Raw genomic sequence first — 18,812 nt, forward strand, 5'->3', positions numbered from 1 at the left:
GAATAAACCCTTTTAAAGACCTTTGAACAGAGTGAGAATTCTCTAAAAGCTGGACTTCCAAAAAGGCACATGAATATTGTTGAATATGTGGCCATAGAAGTGAATTTTATCGATTCCCACTTTGAAATATGACATAAGAGGCAAGGAAATCCCCTTGGCTCTACGAACTGCCCTTACAAGTACTTTACCTGCAGAATGAAACCTCCTGTGCAAACAGGGAGTTTTCTGGCTGTGTCCCAGCCTTGAGCTGGCTGACATTGAAGTATGAGAGGGTGTGATTGATGAAGCCATGCATGGTTCCATTCTGGCTGTATGCATATTGATACATAAGGCGTGGGATGAAATCGGAGGTGATGGCAATGACAAAAGCCTGAGAGATGGAAAAACAAAAACAAGTAAACAAACAAACCAACAGCATCGTGAGTCTGTGTCTCCAGGTTAAGTAATCCAGGGGGAAAATGTTCATGTTCAGGTAAATTTAAAGTGGTGGTGAAGGGAGAGTTATATGACCGGAATTGGTATAGAATATTTGCATAAAAATGCAAAGTAACCTGCTCTGTTTCTCCAAGGGAAGGCTCAGTTAGGGAAGGAGAAAAAGCAACTAATAGACTGTCCATTGCTCCAACTCTTTTCATCTCTGGAGCCAATAGGAGGTTTATCACTATTTTTTTTTAAACCCTACAACAAGACCTAATAGCTAGTTGGTATAATTTGGGCTACATTGTGGTGTAGTTACACCAGACCTGTTGAGTGTAAATGTCCATTTTTCCCACACCATCAGGATTCACACATCTCACAGGGGATTCTCATACTGGTATTAAACCTTGTTTACACTAAACTGGTTTACACAATTACACTAAACTGGTGTAATTGTGGAGGCAATCAGTCACAGAAATCTCTACATCATATCAATAGGAATCCCTTTGATTTCTGCTCTGGAGTCACTCCTGTTGGAGCAGGTCCAGAGGAGGCCATGAAGATGATCAGAGGGCTGGAGCCCCTGTGCTCCAGAGACAGGCTGAGAGAATTGGGATTGTTCAGCCTGGAAAAGAGAAGGATTTGGGAGGAGAATTTAGAGCCCCTTCCAGTGCCTGAAGAGACTACAAGAGACCTGGAGAGGAACCTTTGACAGGGGCCTGGAGTGACAGGATGAGGGGTAATAGCTTCAAACTGACAGAGAGAAGGTTTATATTGGATATTAGGAAAAATTTGTTCTGTGTGAGGGTGGTGAGGCTCTGGTACAGATTTCCCAGAGAAGCTGTGGCTCTCCCATCCCTGGAAGTGTCCAAGGCCAGGTTGGATGGGGCTCTGAGCAACCTGGGACAGTGGAAGGTGTCCCTGCACTTGGCAGGAGCTTTGGAATGAGATGATCTTTAATGTCTCATCCAACCCCAACCTTTCTATGATCCTACGATGATTTAAAACTATATTTTGCTAAACAATAATTTCCTGTGTCAATATCGTCCAGATAGAGGAACAGAACTGGGCATTCAGTTTTTTTTTTTTTTTTTTAATGAGTATGCACATATTTACATTTCTTTCAAGAAAAGGTATCTAATTCATACATTAATGGAATCTCCAGGAAATAAACATTTCCAGAGTTTGATCAACACCAAAAATAATCAAGGACCATAAATCTGCAAAGTGCATTCAGAGAAAAACATGAGGCTGCAGAGTTTTTCTCCTCCAGCACAGCTCAGTGCTGGACAGCTGAAATCTGTGCCTGACAGTGAGATTTATGGGGATGTGCAGAGTTCCACAGATTTCCTACCTTAAATCCTGGAAACTGGAGAGCCATGAGTGAACAATTCTGTACCCAAGTGAAACAACACTGTTCCTCTGGAGGCTTTAGAGTGCTGTGCTGTTGTGCTGGGAACTATTTTATTAAAGTAATTGCATGACACCTCCCCACAAGTTCTCCCTTCAGTAGTGAAAATCACCTCCCTTTCTAAAGGGCTTTGATAGCTTTAATATCTCTGGTATTATTCCATTACCTTAAAGGTATTTTCCAACATATATGATTCTAAGGGATTATGATCCATAGGTTAAAAACCCACTAGAAACTATTAGGATTAAAGTCCTAGGGCATGAGAATTTTTATCTTAAAGCATATAGAGTAAAATTTTACTTAGGGAGTACATATAGCACAATAAGCATATCTGTATTCTGTTGTATTTGATCAATTTGAGAAAATTAGATGCCACTTTTAAATTATGCTGAAGGGACAATAAAATATAAAAAATTATAAACAATAAATTATAAAGAATTTTAAATTAGATTGAAGGAACAGTGTAAGCTCCCAAGATAATGGTTGGAAACTGGTGTAACCAAACACTTACATTAATGATTACTGAAAGCTTTCCAATAGCACTCAAAATGTTATACCAAATACCTGTAAGTGAAAGAAAAAAAACAACTTAATAAAAACTCATTATAAATTTTCTTCCTTTTTTTAATGTATTTTTGGTGTTATCTTCACTGCAATGCTGTTTCATTACTCACCTATATCTTTTTCTCTCACTGTGTCTGGCCTCCTCAGCTCAGTAACAAATTTTTTTGCATCAAGACGCACCTCGATGACGTTGTTCAGAAGAGCAAAGACAGGGGCCAGAGGGAAGGAGGCAACAAAGAGTGTGACAAAGCCAAACTGGATAACTGGGAAAAAAAAAAAAAAAAAATCAAACGTTTTTTGATAGCTTCTGAAGGGAGCAGCAAATTGTTGATGAGCTTTGTGTGTTACCGACCCCATAAAATTCCACTTCCCAGGAATAAATATCCCAGAGTAGAGCTATGAAGAGACAAAAGTTTGACACTATGCTTTATGAATGTTTCCAATAAAGCTTCAAGTTGGTAGCACCAGCACAAGCCAAAGGAAACAATAAATTTAATAAAGGACAAAGGGCTCAGAGTCTATTTTTCTGCATTTATACATAATTAACTGATTAGTCCATGCCATTTCTTTCCTGTTCTTTTCCCTGTAAGGAAAATTATACACAATCAAGCAAAATGAGGAAATCTACAAGGTGCCACTATTTCTTCTTAGCTTCCTTTGGAAAACTTGGTGGCAGCTTGTGGAAAGCAAGAACGGAAATGTCTCTGTGGATGCAGGAGCCAGTGGTGTTGGGCAGGGCTTCCATCCTTCCTTTTGTCACTGATGTCCTCCAAGTTTAGAAATACTCCTCTGTAAACCTGAATGATGGTGGATTTTGTATAAATATATATAAAAAGATAGATATTAAACTAATAAATATGACTGTGATCTATGTCTCAGCATTAAAAAAATATTAGAATAGAAAAAGTATTGGTGTGTTTAAATGCCATATTTGCTGTGGCTTCTTTTTTGGCAAATGCCTGTATAAATTCTCTCTCCACTGAGGGAGGAATTGCACTTTTCTGAGAAAACAGCACAATATTCTGTGTAGCAGAATATCACACTTTAAAATATCTTCCTTCAGCCCTGTTGCCACAATCTACAACTAACTCTTGAAACAGTTTTCCCCAGGACCTTCTCTCATATACACTTGGGGGGTTTCTTGTGTACAGGTTGCAAGTCTCTGATATTTCCCCTTTCTCATCTCAGGAACAATATATTTGCACACAAAAGTAAAATCTCTGTATATCAATTATATTGATATACAGAAATATAATCTCTGTATATCAATATTATCAATTATATGGCTTTTAGAGTTTCATTCTTATTATTTTGCTCTGAGATAAAGAGTATACACTAAGATGGAGGTTTTTCAAAGCATACAAACATCCTACCCTTGAAATCATACTTTCCTGACTATTTTATGTTCAGAGTCAGGAAAAGGAATTAACAAGGAAATAAAACCAGATGTTCAAGTAATGTCCCCCCCAAAAACTGTGAAATGCTTAGAAAAATACATAGCCCCAAAATATGCCTTATTTGGTTCTAAGTGAATTTAGCAGGAATACAGCTGGGAAGATTCCATAAAAAAATAAAATAAAAAGGAAAAATAAAAGAAGTCTTTGCAATGTTTTAGGAATAAACCACACACACATTTGCTTTGATGTTGTTTGTAGCCCCGTCATTCATTGCCTGGGAAAATGCAGTTTAATTTTTTTTCAAGTTCATGAAAAAATGTTCAAGGTATGCAAAGGACTTCTGGATAATTGTGTAAATATGTCTTCACAGAAAAACTCTGTGCCAGAAGTGTTTGTGTGGCCATCTTGAAATCTCTTCAACCTTCTCAACTCCTTCTTATGAAAGTGTAAATGATGCCAAAAGCAGGCAAAAAAAAGCAATCCCAAAGCCAAACCCAGAATTCAGACTGCCTTGTGTAACAAACTAGAAAACAATCATTAAATGGAGGAATCTGTGAACAGCCTCAGCAATTCACAGGTACTTGTTGAGTATGATCAACGAATAGATTGCAAAGAGAAGAATCTCTGTCCAGATCCCAGAAGGAATCTCATCTCAGCATCCTGCAGTTCTGTGGACGCCAGGTCACACTTGAAATATTTACAAGACTTTGAGGACACTCACACTCTTTCATCAAGGACAGTTGATGCCAAGAGACCTTTTTTTTGGCCGGAAAACTTGATGGCCACCCTTAAATACCCTTTTTATGTTCACATTTATGCCACGAGGTCTCCATACATGTTCATGTACAGGGGAAAAGGCTAAAGAAACCTGTGCCAGGAGCTGGAATTCCAGCCATCCATCCTGTTTCATGGTTTTCCTACTCCCCTGGCAGGCCAGCATGGAGAAAAGAGAGATGAACAGTCCCCAGGCTCATGGCACAAGGCAGGAAATAAAATAATCAAAGGCTGGGCATAGTGGAAGGTTAAGGACAAGGGAAACATCTTCTCCCTGGGCATCCAAGCAGGACCCTGGATGTTCTGTCACTGACACAGAGCCTGGTTCTGATGAGGGAAAAAGCCCAAAAGGAGGAAAGGGGACAAAGGCTCAGAGTCAGCTCTTGAGTTTCACACCACCTGATGCCATATCTGCAACACCTCATCCAGCCTCGGCCAGAGACAAAATCTCTGAAGGACAAACAGCATCCAAAGGAGTGTCTCAGGTCACAGCCATTCTCAGAGGTCCATTCTCCACAGCAGCTGTGCAGGGCCTGAGCAGAACCTGAGCCCAACAACCACACACCCTGTCCCTCCAAGCCTGGCCTCCAGGTTATGACTAAGAGCACAAATTAAAGATTTTAAATTATGGATCTGCTGTTCCTGTGTAAGGGATGCAGCATCAGTCCCCAGCACAAAACCTTCCTTGGTGTGGATCACTCAGGTTCTACAAGATTTACATGCTCAGCAGTGTGAGTAACCCAGGTATTTTTTACCTCAAAGCCTCATCTAAGACAAGGTATTTAATTTCTATTCTGTTGCCTTTTTTTTTTTTTTTTCTTTCTTCTTTATCAGTAATATCTGTCACAGGATCATATGTTACTGGAAGTAAACAGCAGAAAAATCACTTCTGTGCTAAGCAACTTTCCAAATTTTAGGAAGAAATATTTCAATATACAGCCATGCCTGGCTGAAAAACTAAGAAAAAGGAGTAATTCATAAATCTTCAGTAATAAATGTGTGCAACAAGCCTACACACAACCATCAATGGTATTTTCAAAAGCAGCCTCATTATACAGATTACAGAAAAATGCAGGTTTCTCTTCAGTGATTTTTTTTCTCTTTTTCTGCCTCACACATTGCCTTTTTGATAGCTTTTCCTGCTTTAGGGGAAATTCTTCCAAACTTCTCAGATTAATCCTTACAGTAATCAGTAGCTACAGACATTGGATCTGACCATTTTCTTCTTGTGCCATTGTCTTTAAACAGAAGCTGGATGATGAAATCTTTTATCATTACTTCTCCTAGAGGAAAAATGTTTTTTTAATCAATTGCCACATGAAGCTTGGACTCCTAGAGGGGTTAGACTAGAGAAGGGAAGACAAAATGAAATAGTAATCTGAAAATCATTGCTGATTTCAGTTTCTTCTCAAGGAAACATGGGTGGTATAAATTTGACATTCATGTCCATCATTTTGTTCTTAGAGTGAATTTAATAAAGTTTCTTTCATTAGCAATATTTATTGCTACTCTAAACATCCATTTCTTGCCAATTTGTATCACTGCAGACCAGTTACACACTTTGCTTCCATGTGGAAGAGAAAATTGCTGTACATGCTACCTACTTTGGGAATGCACATGGATATGGTATATTGGCCTGGGTCAAAAGTTTTTGCAGAGTTTTGGCAGCAGGAAGTGCTAATGACAAATTTGACACGTGTTGACAGGGGCAATTTATGTTTCAGGATTACTTGGGCAAAATTTTCTGATCGTTCAAGTGTTTTAAGAGTGTCTCCACTAAGAAATGCAGGAATATGTCAGTTAATGATATCAAAACAGTCATCAGAAATGTCACTGGTGCCAGTCAGATCTTTGTGCAGATTGGTATTGACAGCCAAGGCCTGCACAACAAATAAACTCACTCTGCTGGTGAAATCAGATTCAAAGACTTTTACCCTAAAAAAATAATCTTACTACCCATAGAATCGTTTGGATTGGGAAGGGACATTTCAATGTCTTCTAGTCCAAACCTGTGCAATGAGCAGGGATTTTCAACTAGGTTCTGCTGCTCAGAGCTTCATCCAACCTGACCTGGAATGTTTCCAGGGATGGGGCATCCACCACCTCTCTGGGCAACCTATGCCAGTGTTTCACCATCCTCATTGTAAAAAAATTCCTGCTTACAGCTAATCTAATTTCTTGACATGGACTAGAGTGACTGATATTTTGCAGAAACAAATTCCAGTGAACAAAGACAGAGTCACCTTTCCCAAATGGAAAAATAGAGGAGGTTAAAAAATAACCAGCAAATCTTACTATTTCTGTGGACCTACCATGTTTTAGATGAGGGTGGGGGTAGGAGAGTGAGAAGGTTGAAGTCTGTCTAAGGCTTCAGGTTTGTTAGAATAAGAAATAAGAACAAAAAAGAAAGCAGCTGGGAAATGGGCATCCCAAAATTTAAGTGGGATCATCAAAATTTTGCATCATGATGCAAAACACATCCTGAGACTGCTGCAAGCACTGTCTCTCAGAGAAGGGCTGCCTTAACAGGATTAATTTGCTTCATAACAAAGTGCAAAGAGAATGTGTGATTTGCCATGTGGGGAGTGGGCCAGACTCCAGGTTTTGACAGAAATCAGTAAAAGAGAGTGGATATGTGGATAAAAAAAGCAAGGACTGCCTGTGATTAGGGTACAGCCTGGTGAATGATAGGCCTGGAGGCAAGAGTCTTAGCTAAGAATATCATCCATCCTCAAAAGTAGGAGCATCCTGGCAGGACAAACCTGAATGTAGTGACTGCTCACACTTGGATACATAATCTATCTGCTTCTGTGTGAAACCCCATCACCATCTGCATGGGGAAACCCAAAGGCTGCAGCAAGTCCTGTCTGCATTTCCTCCTTCAGCTGTTTCAATCCAGATTGCCACTGATGCCTGAGGGAGGTTTCCTGAGTAAATCAGTGTGAAAACTAAGAAAGAAGTTCTTTCTTAGCCATGAATCCTCTCTCTTCCTCAATATCAGACCTCTTCTTACATTCCAGCAGCCCTGCCTTTTTAAGCAAGTCAGAAGAAAAAAAAAAAATAAAAAGATCTTCCTTTGGCCTTCTGCATTGCTTCCCTTCTCACTGTCCCCTAACCAAAATTAGAGAAACAGGTAAATAATCTGCTGAGCTGCCTCTTGCAGCGTGGTGCCCTTGACAACAATCCCAGCTGACAGGTTCAGTGCTGAGCTGCACCAAGTGCTCCCTGCCAGCGTGGGTGGTCTGAGCAGTGGATCTGACAGCTGAGAGCAGGGGCTGGACCCAGGGCAGCCACCAGGGCTGGGGAGGTGCAGCTTGGCTTTCATCTGCTGCACATTTGTCTGCAAATCTCACAGGCTGGGCACAGCTTGGCACACTGTGAGCTCATCCTCCTGTTGTAAACAAATGTTTAGATCAATAATTCATCTGTTTAATTTCCCTGAATCAGCCCTGAGTGGCTGCAGGCTGAGGAGCTCGCTGTGGTTCGTGATTCTGGTGCAAGGGGCTGATCTCACTGGACAGGCTTAGTGCCCAGTGATTTATAACATCACAGCTTAAACCCTGATACTGCAAGTCAGAAGCATGGAACAGAATATCCCAGGATGGAAGGGAACCATCAAAGTCCAGCTCCTGGCCCTGCATAGGCAGCCCAAAAATCCTACCAGGTTCCTGGGAGGCTTGGGGCTGGGACCACTTCCCTGCAACAGGAACTCCCAAACCTTAACAGACTCTGGTGATACTTCTGTATTTCTTTCTTAAAAATAACAACTAAAACACCACATGAACCTACTCATTTCAATGGCCATGATTCGACTCATCTTGGCAATTTCTAGAAATTGCTCCTAATATTAAAAAACCCCAAACACTTCCCTAAGGGACAGTATAACAAATGGTTAAACTTAGGAGCTCCAAGAGCTCAAGTCAAAACAGAGATAAGGAAAACTCCACTGCAGCTTTTCTTCATTGAAGAACAGACTACTGACCTGCTGCCTTTCTGAGTAGGTGGCTTATGTGAACCCTTAAAATAAATCTTGGAAATTATGGACATTTTGGAAATTATGTTCAAACTCACAGCACTGGAGCATCACTTTCCACACAGCAGGATCAAGGCCACTGACAGCAAACTCAAGCAATGCTGAGAAATATCACACCAGTATATATTTGTTATTTGTAATTAAAGGTCCTTGTCCTTAGACCTAGCTAACCAAGAAATTTGGGTTGTTAAAAACAGATATTTCTGAGTTAAAATACAAAACAAAAAAAAAAATAGAAAAATGTCCATGTTTTTTCACCATTATTTAATTTTAAAAATTGCTTAGAGGTTTGCTTAAAGTTTGAAGGAAGAAAAATCATCTTGAGCTGAAGTAATTCATGGAAAAAAACCAGTCCTAAAGGATAATTTTTTTAAAAAGCATTATTATTTCTGCAAACTATAAGTCCTGGGGTATTTTTCCCTCTTTCTCATGACCACTTCTGACACGCAGCACTATGTAAAGCCATGGTTATTGCAGAAAGGGAAAGGAAATTCCAAAAACTTACTCATTTCCATGTATTCTGGAGTCAGCCCAGTGAAAGGTTCCAAGATGTAGTCGAGATCCCATTGCTGAGGGTCCTTTGATTGGTTGGTGTCCATTTCCTTCAGCACAGTTCTTTCATCCTTCAGCTTCCTCAAGAGCTTCTTGAGCTTCCTGAGGAACAAAAGTTCAGATTGAACCAAATCTGGTTTGGTTTTTTTTATTCCCCTAAAAGATTTGGCCCAAGTCTTTGCACACCAACACAAAATTAATTTTGTGTTACTTTGGTGCATGACAGGGTGAGTTTACACCACCCTGAGAAGTTCTGATATTGTTTATTGGCAGGTAAAACCTACTGGAGTTGAACCTAGTACTTTATAATATTTTTTTTTTCTCTTTAGATGCATATTCCAACAGGATCTTCCTGAAAATCCTGGAATTAAATAACATTAGTAATTAGTACTCTCAAAAACAACACAGTGAGCACCTCTCCTTTAAACAAAAATAACAAAATAAATAATAAAAAAATAAACAAAATACACAAAACAAAATAAAAAATGTAATGGTTTAATTCCACAATTCTACTGCAGGCACACTTTTATCTCACTATAAAAACTGCGAATTTCCAGTAAAATAGAATTTTAAGGTAAAAAAATTACCAGACATTCATGGGTTGCACAGAGAAGTTGTGGTTGCCCCATCCCTGGAAGTCTCAAGGACAGGTTGGATGGGGCTCTGAGCAACCTGGGATAAGGGAAGGTGTTGGAACTGGATGAGCTTCAAGGCCCCTTCCAACTCAGGCCATTTTGTGATTATGGGATATTTCCAAACAATGAGAGTGCAAGAATTTACTGACAGTAGAAATAGCAGCGTCAAACACTGTCCCATTGAAATGGGGATACAAATTTAATGACACTGACAAATAAATTAGAGTAAAATGAATCATTTCTAAATGAAGTGTAGTTTTCCCAATGTCTCCCCAGCAATGATATTTTAAATACATGTGATTCAGCAACTTCATGCTATTTTACACACTGAGAAATTCCCATGGAACACCTCAGTACAATGAGGTATTTCTTCAAAATCAACGCAGCAAAACACAGTCAAATTAGCATAAATAGCAGATTTATCTTTATTGCATATCCTTCTTTTGCAGATGATATTTTTCTTCCACAGAAACATACAGCACTATTTTACAGTTCTTCACATGAGTGGAAATCCAGACTAATTCCAGTGATGTTTTGCCAGTAATGTAAGCAGGGCTCTCCCACAAACTCTTCCCCCACATCTTGTGATAAACTCTTTGAACTGGAGGTGTGTGGCCTGGATACAGGAATATTTGGGGGAGGGGGTTTTCCTTTGGACCTCCAGGGAAGCAGAGCCACTTTCCTGGACTCTGACTTCAGTAGCAGGGCAAGGCTGAGGAACAAAAGCTGGCAAACACAATAAAGGCTTTACTGTGTGGGTTTATTGCTTTATTCCCAAATTTACACTGAGCCATGGGATCATTGTGTTCCTGCAATGACTGAGGAATTTCTGCACCTATCAGTGTTACAGGACCCATTCCATTTCATCACTAGTATGGAGGAATTTGGGGATTAGAAGACACACTTTAAAAAAAAGGTCTCATTTGCATAAAGCCCTCTCAGATCCTGAGTCATAAATTTTCAAAAATCAACAGGCCAACTCCAGCTTTTGTTTGAGGTGAAAGGAAGATGCAGCTCACAAGTCTGATGGTAACATCATCAGTACTTTGGCATTACTGGTACCCAGGACACTCAGAGTCCACAGTTTTAATGAAAGGGTGGGGGCAAATTTAAAATGCTTCACGAGACAGAATTAGATGAATTCTTACAAAGTCTTTTACCTCCAAATCATGCAAACTCAGCCATTTAAAGACTCTAAAATTCCTTTTCTCCCCTTCTGCCTTTACAGCAGCCAAGGGAACTTGTCTGTGACAGAGGTGATGTAGCATTCAGAGGGTAGGAGGCTGGGGCAGGATTTAAAACAATCAAAGAATTCCTAGGATGCTCTTCCAACATATTCCAATTCATTTCCTAATGTGAGGGACTCTCAGAGGATGATGAACAATAAGTTCAAGACATTTCTGCTGATTTCTGTTCCAACGAAGTGATACAAGCTATAAATGTCCCTCACACTTCCGTGGGCAGATGAGAGTGAAGATCATCTTGTTGTCACAGCACAGCAGCAGCTGAGATAAAATTTGGGTGTGTTTAGATGTGAAATCTGTGCTTGTGTGATCTAATCCTTCAGCTACAGCACCAGAGAATCCGGTTCTGGAGTGTAATGCATGCACACACCTCCCATGAGAACCCAGTAACTAAAACAATTGTTGTTGTTTTTAATGTTTGTTTGGGAATACACCAAACCCAGGGCTCAGTTGCTCAGAATAATTATTAATTTTTCATCTGGTTATCTCTAAGCCAGGCATGAGGAACAGCACATTTAACCATTTGGAGCTCAGCTTTGAAGGGTGTCTGTGTCCTTCTTTTTATGGTTTTTTTGTTTGTTTTTTTTTTAAAGATCAACTGACTGAAAGCAAGCCAAACCAATTATTTCAAATTTTCCACCAAAAAAGAAAAAAAGTACCTTTGTGTCGTATCCAAGCATGTGAAGTTTGAGACCAAGCAGAAATGTGTCAGAAAGTTAAAGGAACAGAGAAGAGGGATTTGCAGGGTGTTATTCTCCAGCCACACAGCAATAGGGCAATGAAAATGAGTTTTGCAGAACCCTGTATCTGTACTTATGATTGTGATGTTAAATCTGAGTATGATTTTTAAACACTTTTATTTGAAGCCTGTTTCTTAATTACCCAGATCAACATTTTTAAAGAAAATTGACAGAAAAAGAGCTTTTTTAGCTTCTGATTTGTTCCTGCTGGGCAGCCCCATACAGTGAGGAAGATGTAGGTTTGCCCATTCAGGGTGAGTGTCCCAGAAGCTTTGTGCTGAAGAGGCTCCTGCAGCAAAGTTTCGTGACTCCATACAGATCTCGGCAAAGAGGGAAAACTGTGGAGCTCTAGAATAGCCATTATTTCTGGTCCTTTTGCCAGGGAATGTCAAAAAAGCAAGGTGCATCCTTACGGAGACTGAACAGCATGTGAGGAGAATGAATGCGGGATGAGAGGGGAAAAAAAATTAACAGGTTTTTGTCAGGCTGTGTTTAGAGCAGTTAAAAATGAAACTGCAGCTTCTCACAGGGGATTGGCACCAAATTATTGTCTTAGGTAAGAGGTGGGAACAGGGTTGAATTATGCTGATTGTAATTCCAAGTATAACCAATGAGCACTGCATTATGCACATCAACAATCATCTGAAGTGAGCATAAAATCACTACAGCCCCACCTGTTAATAACCCTGGAGCTTTTGAGAAAAATAATATGATGAAAAGAGGGAAATCAAACTCCAAGTGATCCTGGCTGGGCTATAAGCACATGGTGATTAGATGAAGGCTCCTTTTCAAAAATCAGGGAGAGGATTCAACAGTTCCTCTATTGATACAGTAAGAAGGAGCAGCTGGGGGATCGAGGGGACAGAATGATGGTGACTTGGAAAAAATGAGAAATTTGTGGAGTGAGATAGAGTGGAATGGATAGAGCCTGAAGAGGTGGGGCATCTGCAGGGCAGGTTGAAAGAGGACAGATGCAAGAAAATGACCTTGTTGTCACAAGTGTTTGTGTCTTCAGTGGCTGTACAATTGAGATTGTTCAGCCTGGAAAAAAGAAGGTTCCAAGGGGATTTAATTGAGCCTTCTAATACCTGAAGGGAACAGATGGGAAAGATGGAGAAAGGCTATGGGATGGAGTACAGAAAAAAGGGGGAATGGCTTCACACTGACAAAGAGGAGGTTTACATGGGATATTGGGAAGAAATTCCTTTCTATGAGAGTGTTGAGGCCCTGGCACAGGTTTCCCAGAGAAGCTGTGGCTGCCCCATCCCTGGCAGTGTCCCAGGCCAGGTTGGATGGGGCTGGGAGCAACCTGGGATGGTGGAAGGTGTCCCTGCCCATGGCAGGGTGTTGGAACTGGGAGGTCTTTAAAAGTTCCTTCCAGACCAAACCATCCTGTGATTCCATGATTGTATGAACACTTGCTAGAACAGAGATGAGTGTGGAGATTTTACATGAAAAGACAGAAAGGCTCTGGAATCCAGCTGCCAGGAACAAAGGATTATTTATACAAGGTGCGTTTTTAAGGCTCTCCTTCAAGTTGATGTTTTTTGATCTGTAGGATAATGGAAAAAGCTGCAGGGAGAAAACTAGACAGAAAGGGTAGCTGGAGCACTTGTATCTGCAGAAAAGGAAGAGCAGTGACCCAGACTTGTGTCATCACCTGCAATTCTCTTTCTTGTTTTTGGGAAGGAACACTGAAGACCCAGGCTTTCCTTCAGTCATAGTCCTACAGTCTGTTCACATAAAGAAATACCTTCTCACATTCACAGGTGCAAGAAGGAGGCAGGGGGAGAACAAAAGTGTCTAAATTTCTTGTTCTCCCACAAATTTTTGGTACAGCCATGCTCCCTTGGCACTCTCAGATATCTCGGATTCTACAGGAGTTTTAGCTGAGTTTGAGGTTTATTGGTTTCTCAATCAGAGGAGAACAACAATAGAAAACAGGGAAAAAAAGAAAAACCCAAAGAAAAAAAAAAAAAACAAAACAAACAAACAAAAAGCCAAACCAAAACCCACACCAAAAAAACCCACCCAAACCTATAATTAAGAATAATGTAATAAAGATTAAAAACAACATAAGAGATAATAGCTATGAAGGGATGTCTTTAAATGGATTTTATTAACTCTCGGTATTGTCACCCAGCATATTTAAGTATATTTTGAAGGAAGTGATGGAAATTGATGCTGAATAAAAGGGCCACAACCATGGCCTCACTAAATTCAATAGTTTTGCTGTTCACTTCAATAGGCCCAGGATTTCACCCTGAGGGTTTAGCACCAAGGTCAAAGACAGAGTGTAATAAAATAACCACATGGATGGTTTTTCTTTTTCAATAAGTTCGGAAAAAAACAGAACTGAATAAAAAGGGTCTTAAAAGAACTCTGGGTTAAGGCTTTCAAGCCCTGCAGCCTTTTAGGGTCAATTCCTGTGGCAACAGTTAAAGAATGATGGTATGTGACACATCTGAGTGAACTGTGGCATATTTACATCTGTTAAACTTGTGAATTCCAGCCCCACAGAACACATATTTCAGCTCAGGAGGGCTTAGTTTTTTCTATAATTCAAATCTTGTTGCATTTACCTAGCTGGTTTGCTATTGCTGGATGCAGAAATTTAAAAAAAAGAAATCACACAATGTTTAGGAGACCAGCAATTAAATATAAATATATATATATATATATATGTATGTATGTATGTATGTATGTATATATAATATATCCCATAACTGTGGCAGCAGTTTCTACACAAATATTGAAGGGAAAACAAAGGTGTGTCCCCCATGACCCCAAAAAATTCAGGGCTGCCATCTGAAGTTTCCCTCCTCAGCCAGTACTGACCATGGATAAAGCAAAACGAAGACATGAAAAGATGCTTTCCAATTCTTTCCAATTTGAGGTTCTAGGAACATAAAGGAGGACTTTTGCTTGAAAACTTACTCTATCATCTACTTAGCAGTATTTTTTGAGGAGAAAGAGAAGAAAATGGGATTTGTGATTTCTGAAAATCAACTAAAACACCTTGGGTTTCCTGAAAAAAAAAAAAATGGAATTTCTGATATTTCAGTGAGGAAGAAAACTTTTTGATGAGTGTCATCAGATAACTCAGTGGAGAGGGGCTTCCACATTACAGATGTGCAGGGGACAGCACCAGATTCTGAGGAACAAATCACCATTTATGATATTATGATGATATCATAATTATTATTATGATATCCCCTTCTGTCTCTCCATATGGAGAAGGTTGTGGCAGCACCTGGACTCTGCCCACATTGAAAATACAGGGACCCAATGGAAGAATCTGAGTTATTCACCCCAACTCTCAGTCCCTCCAAAGAGACACAAGGCAAGGGGGGATGTAAAATGCAGCTGCTGGGACCCCTAAGGATCCAGCCCAAACCAGTAAAGCCCAAACCAGGTCCAAGCAGGAATTGAAGGTTTACTCTGATTTTAAGTGCTCAGTGTGCAAACAGGTCCAGGGAGAAGGGCTGAGCCCTACAGACACACACACAGTTTTCTTGGGAATGCAGACAAGCAAAGGAAAAAGGAAAAGGATATATTTATTCCAGGATGACAAGATAGCACTATGACTAAATGAGGGGAGGACGAAAGTATATTTGTTTTTAAACAGTTTCGAAAACTGAGGCCATGACGGTTTGTTGGCTGAAGGGTGGGGAGCAGATCTGGGGGAGAAAAATGGGAAGAAATTATTGCATTCTTGCACCAAATGCAGGGAAATGAAAAATAATTGGACGTTACTTTCTGTTTGGACTGGATCAGCCCATGCTTTCATGAGTCAAAAATAATAAATACACTATTTGCAACATCATGAAATCACCATTAAAAAGTCCAGTAGCCGTAAGTTTTTGGAAGATGAGAAACAAATTACAGCAGGTTTACACTGAGAAAGCTTTAAGCCTTCAACATGTCAGATATTTTGGGAATGATTTACCACCCTTCTCTCAAAATAAAATGTAAACTCTATGAGATGCAGACAGAAAACAGGCCTCCCTATTGAACTTTGACACAAGAATAATGAAACCATCCATAATCTACATCTGATTTGTTTGGGATTTTTTTTTAACTCTCTCTATTTAAATTCCTTGCAAGAAGAAGAAGGAAATAAAAAAAAGGTTCTTGCTGAGAAAAGGGAGGAAAATTGCTCATTTGAAATATATTTCATATCTTTTAAGAATCATTCCTCTTGATTTCTAGTTCCTATTTTCCTGGTCTTATGGATGTGACCTAAAAGCTGCTGACACCAGAGTTGGAAGATTCTGCCTCATTTCTATGGAGCTGAGATGTCTAAACCAGACTCTTCATCTCTAACATTTCACAGGCCACTGCCACCATGAAGCAAACCTCCCAAGAGGCAGGAGCAGGACTTTCTCAGTGGATTCCCAGTGCCTGAAGATCCCCTGGCACTGGTGAGAGACAGGGAGAGTTTTCCTGCTGTATTTGCAGCAGGAGACTGAGCATTGAAGCAGCCTGTGGCAGAAAGGCACTGAGCTGTCAGAGCCTCTGCTCGCTCCTGCATCATCACAGAATGACATAAAGGCACCTTGGAAATGTGTGGATTTCATCCCTAAACCCATAAAATAGCCATAGATCAAGTAATAGATTTTAATATCTTTTATGGGCTATTGCTTTCCCCCATGCTATCTCCCCTCCACTTTGTGCTAATTTGTATTCAATGCTGCTGTCCTGAGAGCTTCTCTGAAACTTCCCAGGAGATCTATCATACCTTGCCTGTTTTTCCCTGGTTTCTAAAATTAATTTAAATCAATTATTTCATATATTCCATCATTTTCTTTAAGCCATTTAGTGGAGATATGGCCAATTATTCAACATAAAATACAACCAGACCATTCCACCACAACCAAAAATGTGATTTATCATCACATTCAATTAGAACCCACTGAAGGCAGTGGCAGAAGTGCCATTTAGCTGAATAAGGAACAAGCCTTTGATTTACTGTGCCACAGGAATAACACACAATGGAAAAGGCCAGGATACATACGGGATTCCAATTTCAAAGAGATTGTTTTGAATCAGTTGCTTTCCAAGCATGATGATGCTCAGCTGAATGCAGAGTTCCATCAGACACCCTCCTGGAGCACACTGCAATTAAACAAAACCAGAGAGTGTGTAAGGGATTAAGAGAATTAATTTAAAAATACCAACCTGGGAGAGCTCCCAGTGTCTCTATGTGCCCACTGTCCCTGCCACCAATTTTTGTGGGATCATGGAGCCAATCGATCAATGCAAATCTGTGCTTGACAAGGTATTTCACCTCCACTCATAAAACTGCATTATGGAAAATATGCAGAGCTCTGAAACAACTCACCGTGCCCTGGGACTCCTGTGTTCCCTTTAAAAATATTTACTATATAATCAATGTAATAAACATAATGCAGGATCACCAATATTCTTCCAACCTGATCTCTCCCTGGGGGGAAAGAAAACCTTCAATCTTGCAAAGACTTTTATGTCAGCTTTACTGTCAGATCTTGAGTAAATCTCAGCTTTCCAGGGAATACCCACAGCAATCCCCTCCATGAGGGAGTATTTTTTTTAAAAAAAAAAAGATGTTTATAGGTTTAGCACAAAATGGCTGCAAGTTTTTAGGCTACTAAAATTGCCAAGCTTCCAGTGATCTGCAGAATGGGAAGCCACATTCACACTTCCCAAGAGCCTCAACCAAATCATAGAATGTTTGTGCCTTAGTGCCCAGTTGTAAAGCACAGAAATAATGAAGCTTCATCTAAGAAAGATCATGAAATAGTCAAAACTGCAGAAGGAATGAAAATAAAGTTACCTTAGAGGGAAACCCCAGATTTTGCAGATTCAAGTTGAAGATTTAACCCCTTGTTTTAACATGTGTTTTCTATTTTTCCCCTGTTGTCTGTAGCTCACTGAACACTGTACACAGATTTCTTCATGTAAAGGATTTTATTTGTAATTTGAATTTCATATGTACTTACCTCTTCCATCCTGTAACCTTCAAACATATACACATAACGACCAGGACGGCCAACAAACCTGAAAGCAATGACAATATATAAACTAGCATAAAAACACAAAAATAAGCTAATTTTGACATGATTCATTATAAAAACCACAAAAATAAGTCAACGTTAAAATCAAGATTATTCATTTGTATTAGCCAAAATATTTCAGAAATATCTTCTTCAGCATGAATTTTCACTTAATTCAGCTTTGATTATTTCAAAGCAATAGGCCTCTACAAATGGTTTTCTACTTCATCTGGATAAAATGATTTTAATGAAATATTTTTCAGTGCTAAAGCAATGGAATAATAAACCTCTTCACTTGATCAGTGATGACAAATAAACTTGTGGACACATATCCCAGTTCACATTCCCTTGCATGTGAATAACGTCCTGAATGAAATTATTTAACACATCTATGCATAACTAAGACTCTTCTGGCTGCCCCAGGAGAAACAATGATATTGACTTAATTCTAACCATACAACACAAAAATATGGTCAAAAAAAGAGAGAATTTGGTGACTTTTTTCACTGGTGTCTTACAATATTTGCAACCGCTGGCAAAATGCATCATTAATCCTCAAATGAAAGGTGCTGGATAGGATTAGTGAAGAGCAGAGATTAACAAACTTTACAGCCCCCAAAAGGAAGAGCAAAATGGTAGGAAACAGAATCCAGAGGATGTTCTAAAGATTTTTTTTTTTTTTTTTTTGCCAAAGTTTTAGCAAAGAATCATTTTATGCTTCCCATTGAAAAGCATGTGGATGACTGGGTCCCAAAAGATGAGGATTCCGAGCCCATAGGAAGTCACACTTATTTAGCAGGACAGCTGAATTAGCTTTTTGGTCAATCACCTCATTTGCCAGTTGACTGTAACTATTTATTAATTTGATACGGGAGAATAATGCGAAATAATGAGAAAGTAGTAGAAAAAAAGAGTTCTGTAATTTTAAATGAAACAGGAAGACTTTTCTTTGCTGAATGATCCTTCAAAAAAAATTGCTAAACTGTGGAAATTTAAAGCCTGTAAGCACT

The 18,812-nt window shown here is 39.5% G+C and overlaps 1 protein-coding gene across 1 annotated transcript in view; it reads right to left on the bottom strand.

Moving 5' to 3' along the window:
* Positions 1-18,812, bottom strand: part of ANO2 (anoctamin 2) — a gene marked incomplete at both ends in the record, with an annotated part of 139,386 nt that overhangs the window by 6,856 nt on the left and 113,718 nt on the right. The window contains 6 exons of the mRNA XM_083860118.1: positions 189-370; positions 2,340-2,392; positions 2,503-2,655; positions 9,102-9,250; positions 16,785-16,885; positions 17,749-17,806. Coding sequence (XP_083716244.1) covers positions 189-370; positions 2,340-2,392; positions 2,503-2,655; positions 9,102-9,250; positions 16,785-16,885; positions 17,749-17,806 — 696 coding nt within the window. The remainder of the gene's footprint in view (positions 1-188; positions 371-2,339; positions 2,393-2,502; positions 2,656-9,101; positions 9,251-16,784; positions 16,886-17,748; positions 17,807-18,812) is intronic.

The sequence above is a fragment of the Zosterops lateralis genome, assembly GCF_965231275.1.
Source record: "Zosterops lateralis genome assembly, chromosome: 4".
NCBI classification, from domain to species: Eukaryota; Metazoa; Chordata; class Aves; order Passeriformes; family Zosteropidae; genus Zosterops; species Zosterops lateralis.